The 16,804-nt window shown below is 36.1% G+C and overlaps 3 protein-coding genes across 3 annotated transcripts; 2 read left to right on the plus strand and 1 right to left on the minus strand.

The window, feature by feature from the left end:
• Positions 1-565: 565 nt before the first annotated feature.
• On the plus strand, positions 566-8,613 carry TRIADDRAFT_54626 (uncharacterized protein; the record flags this gene model as incomplete). The annotated part of the gene is made up of 24 exons (XM_002110484.1): positions 566-1,349; positions 1,481-1,711; positions 2,026-2,190; positions 2,329-2,413; positions 2,491-2,710; positions 2,848-3,012; positions 3,106-3,198; positions 3,406-3,445; positions 3,537-4,461; positions 4,922-5,039; positions 5,277-5,459; positions 5,586-5,893; positions 5,971-6,034; positions 6,138-6,198; positions 6,295-6,373; positions 6,449-6,561; positions 6,642-6,791; positions 6,889-6,990; positions 7,128-7,187; positions 7,260-7,358; positions 7,427-7,521; positions 7,615-7,740; positions 8,268-8,352; positions 8,441-8,613. The coding sequence occupies 24 exons, from the start codon at positions 566-568 to the stop codon at positions 8,611-8,613; spliced, it is 4,524 nt and encodes a 1,507-aa protein (XP_002110520.1).
• A 1,369-nt stretch (positions 8,614-9,982) lies between these two features.
• TRIADDRAFT_63768 (expressed hypothetical protein) lies at positions 9,983-12,790 on the minus strand (the record flags this gene model as incomplete). Its single annotated transcript, XM_002111034.1, has 5 exons — positions 9,983-10,635; positions 10,849-10,915; positions 11,534-11,598; positions 12,196-12,277; positions 12,753-12,790. 5 exons carry the CDS (start codon positions 12,788-12,790, stop codon positions 10,045-10,047), a joined length of 843 nt encoding a protein of 280 aa, XP_002111070.1. The 3' UTR covers positions 9,983-10,044.
• Positions 12,791-13,049: 259 nt separating this feature from the next.
• Positions 13,050-15,930, plus strand: TRIADDRAFT_54628 (uncharacterized protein; the record flags this gene model as incomplete). The annotated part of the gene is made up of 4 exons (XM_002110485.1): positions 13,050-13,288; positions 14,254-14,537; positions 15,303-15,497; positions 15,602-15,930. 4 exons carry the CDS (start codon positions 13,050-13,052, stop codon positions 15,928-15,930), a joined length of 1,047 nt encoding a protein of 348 aa, XP_002110521.1.
• Positions 15,931-16,804: the final 874 nt, after the last annotated feature.

Consider the following 16,804-nt stretch of genomic DNA (forward strand, 5'->3'; position numbering starts at 1 on the left):
TTATACAATAACTAATTATAATAATTGCTGTCAAGATCAACGTGTTTGCTTTACGTTTATACCAGGAACATCGAAAACGTATTAAATAAATCACGACATTAGCCGAATGGAAAACGACTCACCACCTTCCGTAATTGAAAGTTCCCAGCAAGAAGATTTAAGTTTAACCGATAATGACACAGCCAGGTCGAAATTACTACAGGATCTTTCTCCTTTGAGCTCTCCGATAGTAAAATTGAAGAAGGTACGTGTATAAATCGTTAATAGGAACATACAGTACATAGGAATGGAGTGTGGAAATGCGTAACTTTCAAGTGAAAAAGTCGTTAGAAACAGATTAATTTTAAAAAAGTATTGCATACAGAAATTAAGGATAAAAACTTTAAAAATTTAACCTATTTTTGCAATGATTTACTACTTCATTTCACCGACTTCTGTTTTACTGACAGTGAGTTCATTTATCTAGAATCAGTTGAAACTATCCAACGAATCCATTCAATCCAAAGATAATAATGATACTACTTCAAAATATTTTAATAATGGAATTAAAATAGACAAAGCAGCTATGCATCCAGGTGGCTCGCAAGATGGCTTAACAGCTGCTGGAAGAGGTGGACATAGTCAAAGTGGAGCTCAACAAACGGGTAATAGTGAAGGAGTTACTGGCAATACCGGTGGTAACAATAATGGCACAACTGGTGGAAGTGGAGGAGACGGTGGTGACAGACGAAAAAATACTGATGATCATGGTAATGATGATGCAGAAGTGCTTGAGGTAGCATCCGAAACAACAACAACAACTTCTTCCAGTGTTGATTCCAGTCTTGGTTCTACTGTTAATCTACCGACAGCAAAAGATCCTTCTCCAATTCCTGAATCTACATCAAATATTGAATCTCGAGTTTCATCTACTGTACTTACTAGCCAGCCTCGCGGTCGTTCAGATAGTAGCGGTGGCAATAGCCCAGTAGGACCTTTACCGTCTGTGGTTACTCCCTCTTTCCGTTCTCGAACGAAAGCTGTAGAATCTGATATATCAGTAACGGTACTTCCTGTAGAACATTTGTCTCGGGCTTCACCTGGCAGCAGTCTAACAACTACAAGTTCAAGCTCTGGCCCTTCATTGGGGGCAGCGGCAACAATTGCTCACTCTTTACGAGAACTTGTAGAAGTCTCTACAGCTGCACCTGAAGATAGCGAACAGGAAGGAGGCAATGAAGGACATTCCGAGAAACACCAAGCAATTTCACAAGTTATAGAAAAATCAAAAGCTGCAAGTCACGAAGCCAAAGATCCTTCATGTCGAGTAGGCTCCTATGAAAGTAGTGACGGAAGTCAAGGATCAGAAGGTAGGCCTGAATAATTTTTTGCTAATTATGAACTTAAAATCATTTTGAATAGTCAAGAATTGTGTTATTACATCATTACCGAATGACTGGTGTTAACATCATATACGCATGGTTTATCAAAGTACCTATAGACGTTCAACGACTATCAAATAGATCGGCGATGCCATTGCAGAGTAGCTCCAGTAGTGGCTCGGGCAGTAGTGTATATCCTGAAAGTAGCCTTTCCTCCTCAGGAAAAAGTGAAACTGAACTATCGGCTGGTAAAGCAAATACTTCCAGTTCGACTGGTGAAACAGCGAGTACACACACTACTGCTTCAGGCCCTGAAGCTACTTCACAAACTGAACCCCCGCCAACAGCAGGTAAACATTTGCTGTCACTACTACTGTTTATTCTGCTGTATACTTGTAAGACTGCAGTCGATTTATATTCTTATTTTATGATAGTTTATTTCTATTACTAAAAAATGCGCGTGTACTCTAGTACTGTACTGAAATACTACAGGATTACAATGCTATGTTGCTGATTACAGTCTTATGCGATTTGTACAGTAGTAAAATAGGTAATTTAACATTTGCATTGTCTATATAAGTTGATGTGATTACCTTAGTTGCGGCTCTACTACCAAATAAAGCTAAATGATAGAGTTCTGATTTAAATGATGGTTTAATAATAGGTGAATTTGCAACCCCGAAAACTCTCGGATCTTTGACAGCAAAAAATTCCAGTAGTTCTAGCAGCAGCGCCGGTCAGGTAAAGGAAAGATATTCAATGGAGGGGGTTATCACTATAGACCCAACAGAGACCGAGAAATCTATAAATTTAATAGCAAAGGATGAAGGTAACCTATTTTATACTATTGCGACTTTACTCAAAATTTTCGTTTTCAATTTATCGGAATGAATATCTTCAGCACTGTCGTTTATAAAAAATTTAAGTAAAGACATAAAACAAATATTGCACATATTTAAAATGACAGTCGAAGTACATGGTACTCCGGAAGGTATTGAATGTCTACAGTTGTCTAAGGAATCAATATTAGTGCAGGAGAGCTTACTTGAAAGGTATGGTATGACGTTCTGTTTCTATCTGATATTTAAGTTAACTACTGTATTTATTAACAAATTCCTACTGTCTCCAGCCTTAAAATGGTACCTGGTTCAGCTGAAGATATTCTTCGAGGTACACCTCGAATTGATCCTAGCTCGCCTACTGCGGATCAAGAAGGTGGCGATGTTGATCCTATGGCAAGTCAGGATATGTTCTCTTCTAATACACCAGCAGAAACCCGTGAGATAAAACCCGAATTGCGACGTCGATCAGATGATGCCCAATCGCAAGAAGATCTAGATGCCCTAGTGGTAATGTTTCTTTGCTTGGGCCATAATGTTCATTAATTTAGACTTTCGTTGTAATAGATCGTACCCTTTTTGCGGCTAGACCTTAGCAAAACATCTCGTGTTGAAAGTATTCACTTTATTAATTATAATATATTTAGAAACGTCAGAAAGCCTGGCAGATAGAACAAGGAAATAACGTTATTGATTCCGGAACATCAGCTAGCAATAGTAGTATCGTGGAAACGAAAGTTTCAGAACCCTCAAATACCGTTAACAAAGAGTTAGGAAGAGAACAACAAGAATGGCAGTCTTTATCATTCATAGTGAGCAAAAATTTCTTAGTTTTTAGATTGTGTTCCCCTTGGAAATATTAAAATGGAAGGATTTGATTTAATGCTGTTTGTGTATCCTGCTAGGACGCTCAGCCTGCTTATACATCGGATGGAGGTGAATCATCCAAGACGAATATCAGTGAAAGAACAAGTAAAAGTAGCAAGAAATCATCTAAGGTATGCGGCGAGGCTATTTTATTTCTAATCAGAAATCTAGTCTGCTGCGTGTATAAATTTGCGCATTATTTTTCAGAGAACTTTTGACGAACTTGATGAACCGGAGCTTTCAGAGGTTGAATACAGCGAATGTATTAGTCTAAACAATGCAATAAACTGGACTTGCAGAAGCTTTAATGTACTAATTTGCAAAATTTACATTATTAGGATGTTTTTCAACCAACGATAAAGAAGGTTTCCAAATCAGGTAATGTTAGAAATACAATATAATTTTACTGTAGATAAGTTAGATTCTATATCACTGTTTTCTAAACTGTTAACAATAATTTGTTCAATAGATTCCACGGCAGCTGACATTGCTAACCCTTATACATTTGCGTCTCAAACCTCAATTTCTTTACATTTAACTCAATCCCAAGACGTTGCGCCATCTGTGGAGAGTTCCGAGAATCGACCACAAACATCGTTATCAGCGGATGAAAGCAAGTTACATACTAAAGATATCAAAGTAAATACAAGTCAGCCGCCGGAAAAGGAGTCAGTACCAATCCGTAAAATCTCAATTTTACAATCTCAGCCCAGTGAACAGTCGCAAAGTCAACCTCTTTTTCAGTTGGGACAGATATTACCGACGAGTAAATCAGTGGCTGCTAGTAATTTAGCGGAACCTTTGACTGAAAAGGCAGTTGTAGGAGAATTAGATAGTGATTCTCATCAATCTTCTGGAATAATTGGGAATACCGCAGATCCTGAACATCAACAATCATTTAGTATTGTAGCAAAAGAATCTCAACCTCATGTGGATGTTGGCAATGCTGCAGCATTGATGCATGATAGCCATAAAAACCTTGCAACCACCGAGGCGGCCGCTCCTTGTCCTATTGTTACAACTACAGTGGATTCACATCTAATAACAACTGCAGCAATAACTGTTACAACATCAACGGTATCAGCTTCTTTCGACGATTCAGCTCCTACTGATCTTACGAACGTTAAAAGTGTTGTTGAGAAAGTTGTGAAAGAAGATTCTTCTGGATCAAGCACTAACTTTCAATTTGCTTTACCAACCACGGGCACAATATTTCGATCTGGTGCTACTAAAATAGCAGAAAAAGCCCCACATGAAGTGTCGACTTCATCAATAACAAAGGAAGCCATGGCCATTGGCAAGCCTATAGCCAGGCAAAGTGATGCATCCGCTACAATGAGAGAATCAGCTTCAGTTGATAGCGAGAAATTTCCGGCATCTATATCGAAAGGCGAGTTAAAATTAATATTACTACGGGAAAGAATTACAACTTTGATCTCATTCTTGATGTTATTTGTAAAGAATCTAAATTTATTTATATGTAATTGAATTAAAAACTGTTATTTTTAGAAAAGCATAAATTAACGGGAGAAACCACAACCTCCAGCGCCACCACTCGGTAACAAACCTTACTAAAATTTAAAATTTCGCATCTCGAGTATCCTAACCATTACAAATGACTATGTAAAAATCATTTATTATTATCAGAGATGAAGAAGTGGACACACGAAACCAATCTTTACTTAATAAACGCCTGTTAGCAACTGAAAATATACCTGCACCTGTGAAACAGAAAATAACGTCGGAAGAAAATCTGTTAGCGTGATTTTGTTGCTTATGATTCATTGATTAATTTATAATGTACTGTATATAGATTGTTGACATTTAATAGTAATATTATGTACGCATTATTAGCGATCCATTTGAATTTCAAGGTAGCAGTGAAGACACCACTTTCAGACACTTTGACCAACCCGCTGATAATTTATCAAAGAAATTTGAGTCGCAGGATATTACTCTTTCTATGGAAGAGGTACACCCTGATTTCATTCATTATTTATACTCTTGGTCTTCGAACTAAAAGTACATGATTCCGTTAGCAATCTGTAGAATCACACCACACAGGAGTTACTTTCAAGAAGACAGTTATTGTTGAAAGATATGAAAATGGTCAACTCATTCATACTGCGAGAAGTGTGGTATGTTGATATTGTAATTAGTGACAGTCTTAGTGATATACTAATTGTTACGTACATCATGTCTCATGCAGGTTTGGCTTAAGGAGGTAAATTGTCAAACCAGTTCTGCTCAAACGAATACACCCAGTAAATCAGAATCCATGAATACGTCGACAGCTAAGGCTTCATTTTCGAAAACTCCTTCTTCCTTGACTTCTGCAAGTACAATAATTTTAGGAAATTCGACAGATAATAGTTTTGCATCTTCAACAAATGTAAGGATGTAATCAAACGAGCATTGGATAAATTTACTAATTATATCAAAGTTCGCAATTAATGATACACTAGACAGCAATACTTCTATACTTTTAGTGATGAATGTTATTATTAACTATTGTTAGGATAAATCTAAAAATCGGAGAAAATCGTCAAGCCGTCGGCTGCAGTGGGCAGTAAAACCCTCTTTGGATCCGACGTCTGCTTCAAAGAAAGGTTCTTTATCAAGTAAGCGCTCAAAATCTGATACTTCTGCTGTGATTACGTCGACCCCTGAGCATGCAAGTAAGTCCGTTACTCCGTCAAGATCCCTTGGTATATCGCCGACTGATTCTTCAATAACGATTGGTAATCGTGTCTTCGCCAGGTGGAGCCTGTCCGATAGTCATTACTATCCTGGACGGGTTGTACGTGGCGATCGTAGCAATAGCAGGTTACTATTTAATTTTTGGAGGCGAATATCTAATTAACTGGGTATTTTTTAATTAATGTTTACATTTCCCTTTACAGATACACTATTGCCTTTGACGATGGAACAAAATCAACAATATCAAGTAAACACATAGTTGTAAAGGTAGGAAATACGCCGTTAAGAATTTAGTTGTTCCTGTGTTTAGTACTCCTGTATGAAGATAGTTATTCTAGTAGTAACGCGCTCGTACGTTTATTTTTCATAGGAGAATCTTGCAATTGGTCAAGCAGTATTATGCCAGGCGGAAGAAAACTATTTTGATCCCGGTAATAAATTAAGTGTGTAGCGTCTATAGTTGAACTCGTAAAAGTGTCTTATCATCTTGTAATTGAATTTTTATGCACGTATTTGTGTAATATTAGGAACGATCATTAATTACGAGGATCAAGACGGCTCAATTTATTACCATGTGAGACTAGATGGAAGTGGCAAAGTGTTGAGGTTTGCTATTGAATGACAAAATCAATTTGTTAGAGGCGATATTGAATGTAAGCACCTTGTACTTGCATTTAATAGATTTCTGCGTAAGGAGATTATTTTGACTGAAAGTCAGGCCCAATCAATAAGGAGCAGTAGTAGTTCCGCTGCGACTACATCCTTATCAGACGCTAGTCCTAGCTTCTCTGGAGGTACACATGAACATACTTAATAATGAACGTTATACATTAGTATTTCACGAAATATTGATGGTCTGATCATGACATTACAGCACGGGATTCTAGCAAAGATAGTAGTAGTGTCACTAGAACAAGCAGTTCCGGAAGTAGAGGTAGCAGAACTAGCGTCCACAAAGAAATTGTTGGCATAGATAAAAATAGCTCAATAGAATCCATGAGAGACGAAATACCCCCACCAGCCAGTAAGATTAGGATTATAATTTAGTGAAAAGTTTGATTTTTTTGCATTTTAAAAGCAACAATTTGTTGTGCATATAATTATTTATAACTTCCTTTCAGAAGCAGTTTCTCCCGCAAAAACCGCTTCTAGAAAGAGAAAAGCTATTCCTATCGAAAAGAAATCACCATCGCCAAAGATGTCACCAATATCGTCGTCGAGAGGTATACGACAGACGAAATCCCGTTCTAGAATCCATACATCAGGTTTAAACGACCGTTTATACGTTTATACCTTGAAGTATGTATACTAAAGGTACCTATTCGTAATTTATATTTACGTCATTGTTTGTACTTCATAGAAGCAAGTCCATTGCAAGATATATCTGCCAAGAAGAGTAAAGTAGATACGGATACTACCGGTAAATGTTAAGTAACATCCTTGTAATGATAATTTCCGGTTCTGATGAATATCCATAACATTTTTGAAATAGAAAAAGGACCAATCCTTCAAAACAGTACAATGTTTGAGGGCCTTGTTTTTATTTTAACACGAAGAGAACGACATAGCGATGAATCTTTTGTTGCATCATGTAAGAATGTTAAAATCAACGGTGTTGCTAAAGTTAATACCTAAAGTAAATTGTCTTTTAATTCGTAGCTGAAGAGCTAACTCCAACTTATGATAAAGAACATGTTAAAAAACAAATTGAAGCAGCTGGTGGACAAGTACTGTCTTCTATTGAAAAGAGTCAGGTTAAAAATTCGTAGCTAGTAACGTCTGTCGTTGTAAGCTGGTTGTATTTTATTCGGCGGATTAAATTTCGTTTATCATAAATCGACTTCTAGATCACTGTAGCGTTGCAATGTTTTCTCATCTCTAATGAATATTGCCGAACAACAAAATATATCCAAGCCTTAGCGGCTGGACTTCCATGTGTTCGTCATACTTGGATAATAGACTGCTGTCAACGGGTTAGAGATATTTTATGTTATGAAATAGCCATTAGGTATGGAAAAACGATAGAAGCAATGGCATTGTCTACTTTATTAGGAAATCGTCTTGGGCTATCATGCGTACTTACTACCAAGTGGATATTCTATAGTAAAAAACTCTTTAGTGGAATGGTAAATAATCTAATCCCAGACTTTGTTATAATGGTTTAGAGGAATACCGTAGCGATAAATTATGTATTGGTTACGAAACCCTGGACTAAATTTATTTTTCTTATAGCTACTTCTACGTCTGATAGCTAGTTTCATATACTAACATTTATAATTGCATAATGATAATCGAATTTACATGTTGCTTACGACATGTCTTGTAGGAATAAACACGGAAAACCTTTGTACGGTCTAAACGTTTATATAGTGTCAAGTAAAGGAACGAAGAAAAAATATGGCAAGAAGGAAACTTTTAAGGCAAGCTAACCATAACCCTCATTCAAGACTGTAATTTCATTTAAATTTGTTAGGTAATGAAAATTATCTATCATTTAAAGGACACATGCGCTGGTATTCTGATGTGGGCTGGCTGCACAGAAGTCAAACGATTGCCTTCTCGACCGGCAAATTTTGTTGATAAAGGTTAATGTTAGGGTTAATACTACGCTATTAGATAAACGTCAAAAATTACGACTTGTCATGAATTAAAATCTCTCTTGCAAATAACTAGATATTAAAGCATGTGATGTAATTATCACCGAAGATAGTGGAGTTATGGATGCCAACACGAATAGAAAGGCAAATGTATGGGGTATTCCAATTATCACTTTTGAGTGGGTTATACAGTCATTAATACACGGATATAGACTGCCTTTTGATGCTCACGAAAAATTTCGTGCATGATTGTACAGTATTATAATGATAATATTGATATTAGAATCAGATATCGATTTGTGATAGATTCTTGTCCAAACGTGAAATTATAACAGTTATTAAGTGTAAATAGTTACCAGAAATCACTTTACTAAAATGTTAAAGCTGACGATACTACTCTGTCCTCACAACTGTCTTGACAACGATGAAAAAAATGGCTTTTATCACTAACACAAATTGGATGTAAATAAAGACATGTACGTATATTGTTAGCGTAAGAACATGCCAATTTACAATATTTAAACGACACGTAGCATGATTTATAAATTCAGAGTAACGAATTTAATTTCATTTTCTATCCTAAATGGTTAACAGTATTTATTTTAGTTACAAATTTGAGTTTGCAATTTATCATATAAATCATAAATGTGTTTATTGCAAGCGAAGTGTACAGTTAATTTACATAGTGTAGTAATTGCTGAAGCAAGATGCAATACTAAGACGCTGTTTGTACTTTGGTACTTGATGTTATAACAAGGCTGTAATAGACACAATAAACCAATACCGACTTTCTATCATTCATGCATCAAAAATTTTTCCTGGCATTTCACTAATTTAAAATTGGAAGAAGGAAATAATTTATAACGAAAGAACGCACAGTGCTGTAGACAATACTGCAGTACTCTGAATTCGTAATAAATCATTGCCCTTTAATAAAATATTATTGTTAATTCATAGTAAAATGCTCGTATAGCATTGCTGCGTTCCGTGAAGTACTGTAGAGAAATATTTTTGTATTTTTTCTGATTAGTAAATGGCGTAACGCCATTCTTTAGAAGGTTATCCCATTTGCAGTACATTAAATTACAATTCGCACTATCATACGTGTAAGACAAGCATTTCCCATCTGCGGTAAGTTGTTAGCACTTAAGCCGCATTACTGACTACGTGACGAATAAGTGCCCTTTCGAAATATTGGATGTTTCAAGCAATTCATTGACGTTCTCCCATGGTATAAATTATACCCTGTGGTCGTACATACGAGTCGATGCTATCTTGGTTTCTCACTATACGTACATGAAAATTTCATGGTATTTCTTTATCATGCTGGTGCTGATGTATGATTTCAATACGCTACACTACGTGTACAATCTATCACTCAAGAGATATGTTGCAGAATCGTATTTTTCTCTAACGTAACTGATAAAATGGGAAGCCGCATTTATCTAGATAAAACGTTACTAAATTGAATGCCATTTTAACCTATCTTTAAAGGCATAAGTTTAAAAAGTCCACCCATTCTATTACGAATCGTCCATATTAGACTACACTGCATGACTAATAACCGACACGAGTATCAATATATCATGATAAAAATCAATTTTTCAGTAATTATCATGAAATGATGACTTTATTACACATATATTTCTTCGTTAAAAGACAATTGTACATTGAATACATTTAGGCTTTGCTAGCGCTGTTTCTGGATGATGAAGCACGCCTTTTTCGGCTCAAATGTTCGGCACGTTTCTCTTTAAGACGCTTAGCCAATAGTTTCTGATATTCGGCAGCTTCTTCCTTATTTTTCTGTGAACGTTGCCTCTTGAGAGCCATCGATTTACGCTTACGTTGCAAGCGTACAGGCGTTACTAATCGTTGAATTTTAGGTGCTTTGGCAGTACGTTTTTTGCCTTCTTTGTCTGGTAATTCTCTACGAATAACATAGCGACGTACGTCGTCTTGTTTATTCAAGTTGAACAATTTACGAATCTTGTTGCAACGTTTAGGGCCAAGACGTCTTGGTAAAGTTCTGTCGGTTAATCCTGGAATCTCATTATCGCCTTTCTTAATAACGACCATGTTGAGTACGCTAAGATTAGAATCCACAATACAACCACGAACGGATTTACGTTTACGTTCACCAGTACGGCGTGGACGATAGCATGAATGGCCTTTAGATAGTAGTAAGCGCACACGACCATTGGTTAAAACACCTTGTTTCATGGGAAAGCCTTGCTTGTCGTTTCCACCAGTGATGCGAAGGATATATCCCTGTAAATGTATAAATAGAAATGGCGTCAACAATCACCCATCGATCTAGTAATTATTACAAGCGTTCTATTTTCAACATCAATAACTATAACCAATACGAATTTTTAATCTACAAATAGTCACTGCTACCTTTGATCTCATTTATGCTATTTTTATATGTCGAATATCAACTGGTAGAATGGCTAATTCAGCTCAGTTTATTTGATATATTACCTTCCATTCTTCGCCTAAGCATTCTGCAGAAACTTCAGCGCTTATGCGTTTTTCGTAAAATTCGCGACTATAAAGTAAAAGCATGCCAACGTTATTATTAATGCTAGTACAAGAAGCAAGGTTAAACCTGTTAGCCACTCTATTTTGTTAACAGCGAATGCACTGCAGTTAGTTATAAATATTATCAATAATGTACAGTCTATTGATAGCAGTAAGTTACTATCTCCTTGTTCACCTTTCTTACTAAGCATATAAATACGATAGCAGCCTTAAAGTTACTTTAGTATATACTGAAATTCTTACAACCTAATCACTACCATTACAAGAACGCCAATGTAAATTACCCCACTTTGACTTTATGCTTTAAATACAATGTATATCTACTGTAGTATACTCACTACTAACCAACAACATCGCTACTTTACTGTAATTAAATGATAGAACTTTGATCACACTCACTAAATCTGCAATAAGGTAAGTGCCAAGTTACTAGCAATTATTGTATTCGAACTATTTTCAGGGTTAGTCAATGTGATCAGGTGATTCAAACATGATTGCAGTTCTTTATCAATTTTCCAGCAGGTTGTAGCATATAACTTAAAGCGACTGCTTGATTTGTTGTTGCCTGGTTGCAAGAATGTTAAGTTCTAATTCATCATTATTAAAGCATTTCAGTACAACTTACTACTTGTGTTCATCTTCGATATCTATCAGTTTTTGACAACCAGTTGCCGGAAATGCAATATTCAACTGAAATAGAAGTAAAACGGAGTTAGCAAGGTTATCTCCACATCATCTTAAAGGCTATGATAACTACAATCCTTTGTGGCTTAACGTCTAGCCTAAGTTGCTGTCCATCTCTCTCTAACTGATAGGCATACAGCTATCTCCATTTTAGGGTATTTTTACGACAGGGAGAGCGCGGTATCCCTTCTATTGGTGCTACTACAGTGATGCGCGTATCGAAATGATTCATCTACAGTCATCGTTTGGAGTGTATTGATGATCATCTCATGTAATAGCGAGAATACGAAGGGATAAGTGTTTTGTTATTAACAGTAAATTCAGTTGGTTTGATATTAGCTATTAGTTCTGTAACGAGAACATCGTTTGGCCATTGACTGCACTTCAGTTTACGCCTTGCCTATTTGGCTATTACACAGTACACTATAGCGATTTCTATCATGGCTGCCTACCACGCCGTCCATGTAAAACTATCGTATGAAATTCGATCCATAAGCAATGTCATCTATGATTGAAATTATCACGTCCAATTTAATGTGATTTCTACTGATCATGGAGATGATTTTGCAGGGCCAAAATGGATTCTGCAAGCAAAAATCTCACCTTCATCTTCCTCGATGGTTGCTGGACGCCACGGCCAAAAGGTAAAAGAAAAGAAAGGGCTCGAAGATACAGCTGACCACGGCTTCGTGTTCACAAGATGTTCAACTGCGTCGGCGCAGTAATTAGTCCAGTACAGTCCAGTACCGTACTGTACAGTACTTCAAATCGTACAGTGTGCATTGTACACTGTACAGTGCACGTGCTCGTTTCTCCAGAAATGGATGACCTACTGTATAATACAGTGTATATAGTTGGTACTAAGTACTATACTTTTGTGATGTCTTCCACAGCCATGCAAGAAGTTTAAGACGACATTCTATACTGTAGCTATCAATAACTGTTGATGGTAAAGGAATGCACTAAATTAGTGCAGGTACTAGCAGGAAAGGACTCCTAAAAATGAAAGAAACGGATACAAGTTAACGTGGACTACTAGAAGAAGGAGGCCTAGTAGGTCATCGTCTTCTAGTAGTCCATGAAGTAACCGTAGATATGTGGCCTTAATAAGAGTCAGAGGCAAGAAATGGTCGTTCAGCAGACTCCAAAAATGCACAGACCGGCTGGCTACTGTATATTGGCTGGTCATTTCAGCCATAACGCATGCGTATAACTGGCCCTACTCAATCAGGGCTAGTGTTACCACTGGACGCTGTCATACTATCCACGGCTATAATACAGTCATACTAGAGTCTACAAGCGTAACACCCAGGCCCAGCCCAGGCCAGTGTGTATCATATATAACATATATACCCCGGGGTTGCGCACCAAGTGAAATGCGCGTGTGATCATATTGAAAGCACTGGCTCAGCAAGTTGGACTCTTCGCCTCCATTCCAATTGGGATATAGTTGCAAAATGAATACAGCTATACAATTATATGAACGTAGTTTAACAGCTATTAATACACCTATACCTCGTATAGTAAAAGAAGATGATGTGGTGATATGTGTATCGCATTCTGGCTTAAGTAAAATGGATGTTCGAGTCATTCGAGGAGACATCAAGATCACCAAACCAGTGATCGCTGGACGCCAACTCAGTGGTACTGTCTATGCATGCGGTAGCAACGTCCAACATATTAAACTTGGCGATCGGTTAGCCTTTACCTATTCTCAATCTTGCTGTATACCTTCTTGACATCTCAAGGGATTCGTTATTCAAACTTCTCTTGTAGTAATGGCAATAACAGTCAATAAAATCAATCAAAGTGGGTGGCTACAGTACAATGCAATACTGACTCTAGGCTAGAGAAGGAGGAATGAGACATTGTTCATCGTCGCTTTGTTCATGTTCACATCCTGCACTAATGAACATCAACCGAGTTCATTAATCTTCTCCAACTGTAAATAGTGATAAAAATTCTACTCACTTGGAAAATGAACCGACATTTTACTGTACTGTCCAATTACGATCTACTCTAGAATCATTATTGATGATAAAATGAGATCAACGTATCGACCATAGTCGTAAACTTTTAGTTTTCGTCCTGGTCAATCGATGACAGCCTATACCTTAGCTCATTCTTCCTACAGTCTTATTAATCTAGACTAGAATTTCTATCAACAGTATGCTAGTATAAAAGGATGCCCACGACCATTTTCATCATCATACAAGATGATTAACCATTCTTCATAATTCTTATTTTGTTACGTGATTCTATCATTTTAATGTTCTTTTATTTTCCCTATTCATCTTAAGTGTTATTCGATAACGACGGTAGATAGAAGGTCGTCGATCATTTTAACCAGTTTGGACGATGTATTTCTCATGGCTAGACCAATAATCGCATGTTTTATTTGATACTCTTACGGTAGATGCAAAGATCGTGGATTAATCCAACGAGTTTTAATTCTAAATTTTATACCATTATCAAACACTTTATTATGATTATTATGTTATGGATCAGTCTAGCCAGTTGTATCGATACTATAGTACTGGACTGTAGACGTCTATGCACAAGTATTGATCAATTGATTGCTTGATCAATCTCACTAATTTTCTAGACCGATGTGACTACAGTTATCATTGGTTCTGATTGATTGATTGTACTATTTTACAGAGTGGTAGTCAATCCAAGAAGCCCTCCTAAATACATGGATCGTTATTGCTGGAGAAATCAATCCCATATGTCCGAGGAATGTAGTATTTATAATGATATTGGTATAGCTAAGAATGGTGGTTGGTCAGAATATTGTCGTATATCAGCGAATCAGGTCTATCTTTTACCGCCTGAAGTACCTGAAAATGTTGCACCCTTATGCGATTCTCTCAGTTCCGTCATTCACACGTGGAATAAATTGGATAATGTTCCTTGTGATGCCAGGATTTTAGTTTGTGGAGCAGGTACATCTTAACATTCGTTGTTCTAATAAACTTTTCCGATGATAAATTCGAATCAAACTAAACGTCATCATTTAGTACTAAAGTAAATTAGAAATATTGAAATTCTTTACATGGATCTGTTAACTCAAGGTTACATACTTATTTGAGCATATTAAATTACTCAAGTTATTGTTTCTAGATATGCGAATAAATAAAGTATACAATGTACAGTGGACATCCTCATGAACGGGATGCTAAAAGATTTAGAATCTATCTTATTTATTCGCTTATATTGTCATTACAATTCATGCTATTGAGAGAACGAACTAGAATTCATACGACAATCAAAGGTTAATATACGTGTAACTCATCAATTAGACGCTTACGTCTATACGATTAAGCTACATGTATTCCATTCACTTTACTGGTGTAAGTTGAAACAATTCTGCTGTAGTTTAAAACCTATTAATATTACCTGGTAAAATTACCTCTTTGTACAATCTTCACACACCTTAAGGAAACTAAGGGTAATTTACTATATCAAATTTGCTCTGTTACACCCATACTGAAATTATTCGGGAAATAGTAAAGTATCACATTACTTGCCTAATAAATTGAATATACAAAATTCTCGTATCCAGGTGTTTACTATTGCTTCAAGCATTGTTATTACCGAAAAGTACTAAATTATGGTAGCTTACCTATATCACTGATAGAAAGAAGTCGTTGTATCGTCCATTCATAGTATTATAGTATTAATGCTATAATAATCAATTTACCATATAGGAATGTCTGGATTACTGTGGATTTCATATCTTCATTTTCGAGGCTTCCGTGAAATAGTGGTCTGTGAGCCAGTTGAAATACGACGTAGGGTTGCAGCTGCTTTAGACTTAGGGTATGAAGTAGTCCATCCGACAAAACTTGATATTTATGGACGTGACGACAAATTAGCATTTGATGTTCTTATCGATACATCAGGTAAGATGAATTAAAAAAATTCGATTGTAGCCTTACCTGTCTAAAGGATAGATATCGCATAGAGACTTAATATTGCTATATTATTTATGTAAACTGGATAATAGGAGACGGAGATGCAATCCAAGACGCTTTAGTAACGTTGCGTAAAGGTGGAAAATTGATTATTTTCAATTATGGGCTAGTTAATACTGAGATCAAAATTAATCCTTATAATATCGTCGCCAAAGAATTAACTATTATTGGCTCATCCGGCAATCCCCTAACTTTTGCACAAGCTGTAGCTGTAGCGAGAGATATGGCCAATTCTTATCTCAATGTAGAGAAACTTGGAATTCGAGTTTACAAATTGAGAGATTATAACTTAGCTTTAACCTCATTGTTACGAATGGAAATTACCCAAGCCATTTTTTCCGTTTCACACTTTGTAATATAGTTAGAGAGTTTATGATAGATAACTAAGTATACGGTATACCAAGACAGAACTATCAATATTTATAGACAATCGATCTGATCGGTATTTCTAAGTATATTTTAACTGGCAATCTGACTCTATATAGTTATCCGAAACAAATTATCGACGTCAATTATATCAGTAAGATTACCTATCCAAGAGCATTAGTTGTAGACAATCCACTAAATATTCGGCAATCAGTATATTCTAATAGTATATTTTACGTACTAATCAGGCGATATATATTCATCATTAATAAAGGCGTGCAGGACATCATTTAGATGATGTTACAATCGCTAATTTGTACAGTGTTTCCTTCTGTTCGTTATTTTAACCCTTCCATATCATTTTTAATAAATATTATTATGTATGAAAGTTTTGGGCTGTTCTTGTAAAGTATTACCAACTTGGAAGTAGACTACCTTATTTAAAGAGCTGTGCAAGCTTAACTATTTCTACAGTATGATCTTATTGCCGACACAATATGCTCATATTATATTTTTTATACCTATCGTAACTTCGCCTAGAATTATTGTTGGACTAAATGCTAGCACATAGCAAAGCCAAGATCAGAATTGTAACTTTCACTAGTGTTTTACGGCAATACGTATTATCAGATCTCAATCAAGAAATTCTAATTATGTAATAGATTTTATTTACGAGGAGTCAACACTTAAGTAAATCTATTATCCACCGTAAATGATAGCCAATTATTATATCTTTAATTAATTATTAATATTATTTACAAAGCTTTTGTTTCAGTAATGATAGTTCGTATTACTACTTTCTCTTAATCGATTAGTTATAAGATATTACTGCCACATTCATTTTGTGATCATCATTGCTAGATCCTTTA

The sequence above is a fragment of the Trichoplax adhaerens genome, genomic scaffold (assembly GCF_000150275.1).
Source record: "Trichoplax adhaerens TRIADscaffold_3 genomic scaffold, whole genome shotgun sequence".
Taxonomy (NCBI): domain Eukaryota; kingdom Metazoa; phylum Placozoa; class Uniplacotomia; order Trichoplacea; family Trichoplacidae; genus Trichoplax; species Trichoplax adhaerens.